We start from the raw sequence: 1,170 nt of genomic DNA, 5'->3' as shown, positions 1-1,170 counted from the left end.
TTGGAACCGGCCCCGAGTCTACCACCCGCCCGGGGAATCCGAAAAGCAAGCGAAGGCCTCTGCTCGCATCGAGCGCTTGCTTGCCCGGGCCATGAAGAACCATCTGCACGACGCGGATCCATCAGCCGCCGATGCGGCCCTCAAGAAAGCATTCGGCAGGAAGCTGATGGAATGGCTGGAGACTGAGAATGCCGGAGACACCAACGTTGACGGGAGCAAGAAGCTGGAGATCACTGATGTGAGGCCGCTAGATGCAGATGAACAAGAACAAGTCCGGGATCAAGTTCCAGCTAAGTGGCTTCCGAAAATACAGGATTCGATGCCTTTCATGAATTGTATTGAGATCGAGGGCCAGGCCGTTCGCGAAAGAACCGAAGGCTTCTGGCGACGCCCGGGGTTGTCCAAACGTCTTGGTATTGCTGGTGTTGCGACTGTAAGTGGCCTGGTGATTACTGGGTTCCTACTATACCGTTTTGGTCCTCGGGATGGTAGTCTGTTAGCACCGAGAGTAGCTACCGACAGTTCCTCTTTATCGGACACCCCAGGCAACACGGCAACCAGCTCTATGTTGCTCACGACGCAATTCCCACCGACGACGCAATTCCCACCGACGACGCAATTCCCACCCACGACGCAACTACCGTCCTCATCGCTCCACTCGTATGAGGCCGAGGCCTTGAAGTACCAGCGAGCCCTGGCGTACGATTGTTTAGCCGTGTCCGAGTCCGACTTGGTCAACCAGTGCCACCCGAATCCGGAAAAGCGCCCCGAGCCAAACATCGATGACATCACGACATTACTTTCTGGATATGATTTGGCGACGCTACGAGTACCTGCCGGCACTTGCAACGATGCGTTTCACCGGATGAAGTCCCAATCGATGGTGAAAGCAGCGCCGGGCGGTTGGAAGACGTTAGACTGGTCCCAGGTAAACGGCGGAAAGGTAATTTGCACTGACGAGAATGGTCAAGACGTGACTTGTCATTATTTCGGCGAACCGTTCAAGTACGATTTGCCTACTGTCTGGGATGCGGTCAACTACTACCTGAAGCCCTACCAGTGCCTGTTTACAGACAACGGATATGTAGGTAACGATCTCGAATACAGGGGGGGGCGCGCAAGGGGGGTTGCAAAGTGGTTAGGAGGTGACTTATACGGATTCGACGATGA

General features: G+C 55.0%; 1 protein-coding gene across 1 annotated transcript; it reads left to right on the top strand.

Annotated features, from left to right (window-relative positions):
* Window positions 1-91: 91 nt before the first annotated feature.
* GNI_179700 (hypothetical protein) lies at window positions 92-433 on the top strand (the record flags this gene model as incomplete). The annotated part of the gene is made up of 1 exon (XM_011135182.1): window positions 92-433. A coding segment is annotated over one exon (342 nt), but the record flags the coding sequence as incomplete, so codon positions are not given.
* Window positions 434-1,170: the final 737 nt, after the last annotated feature.

The sequence above is a fragment of the Gregarina niphandrodes genome (genome assembly GCF_000223845.1).
Source record: "Gregarina niphandrodes unplaced genomic scaffold scaffold00068, whole genome shotgun sequence".
Taxonomy (NCBI): domain Eukaryota; phylum Apicomplexa; class Conoidasida; order Eugregarinorida; family Gregarinidae; genus Gregarina; species Gregarina niphandrodes.
Note: the sequence above shows the minus strand (reverse complement) of the source record. Positions and strands in the feature narration are given on the sequence as shown.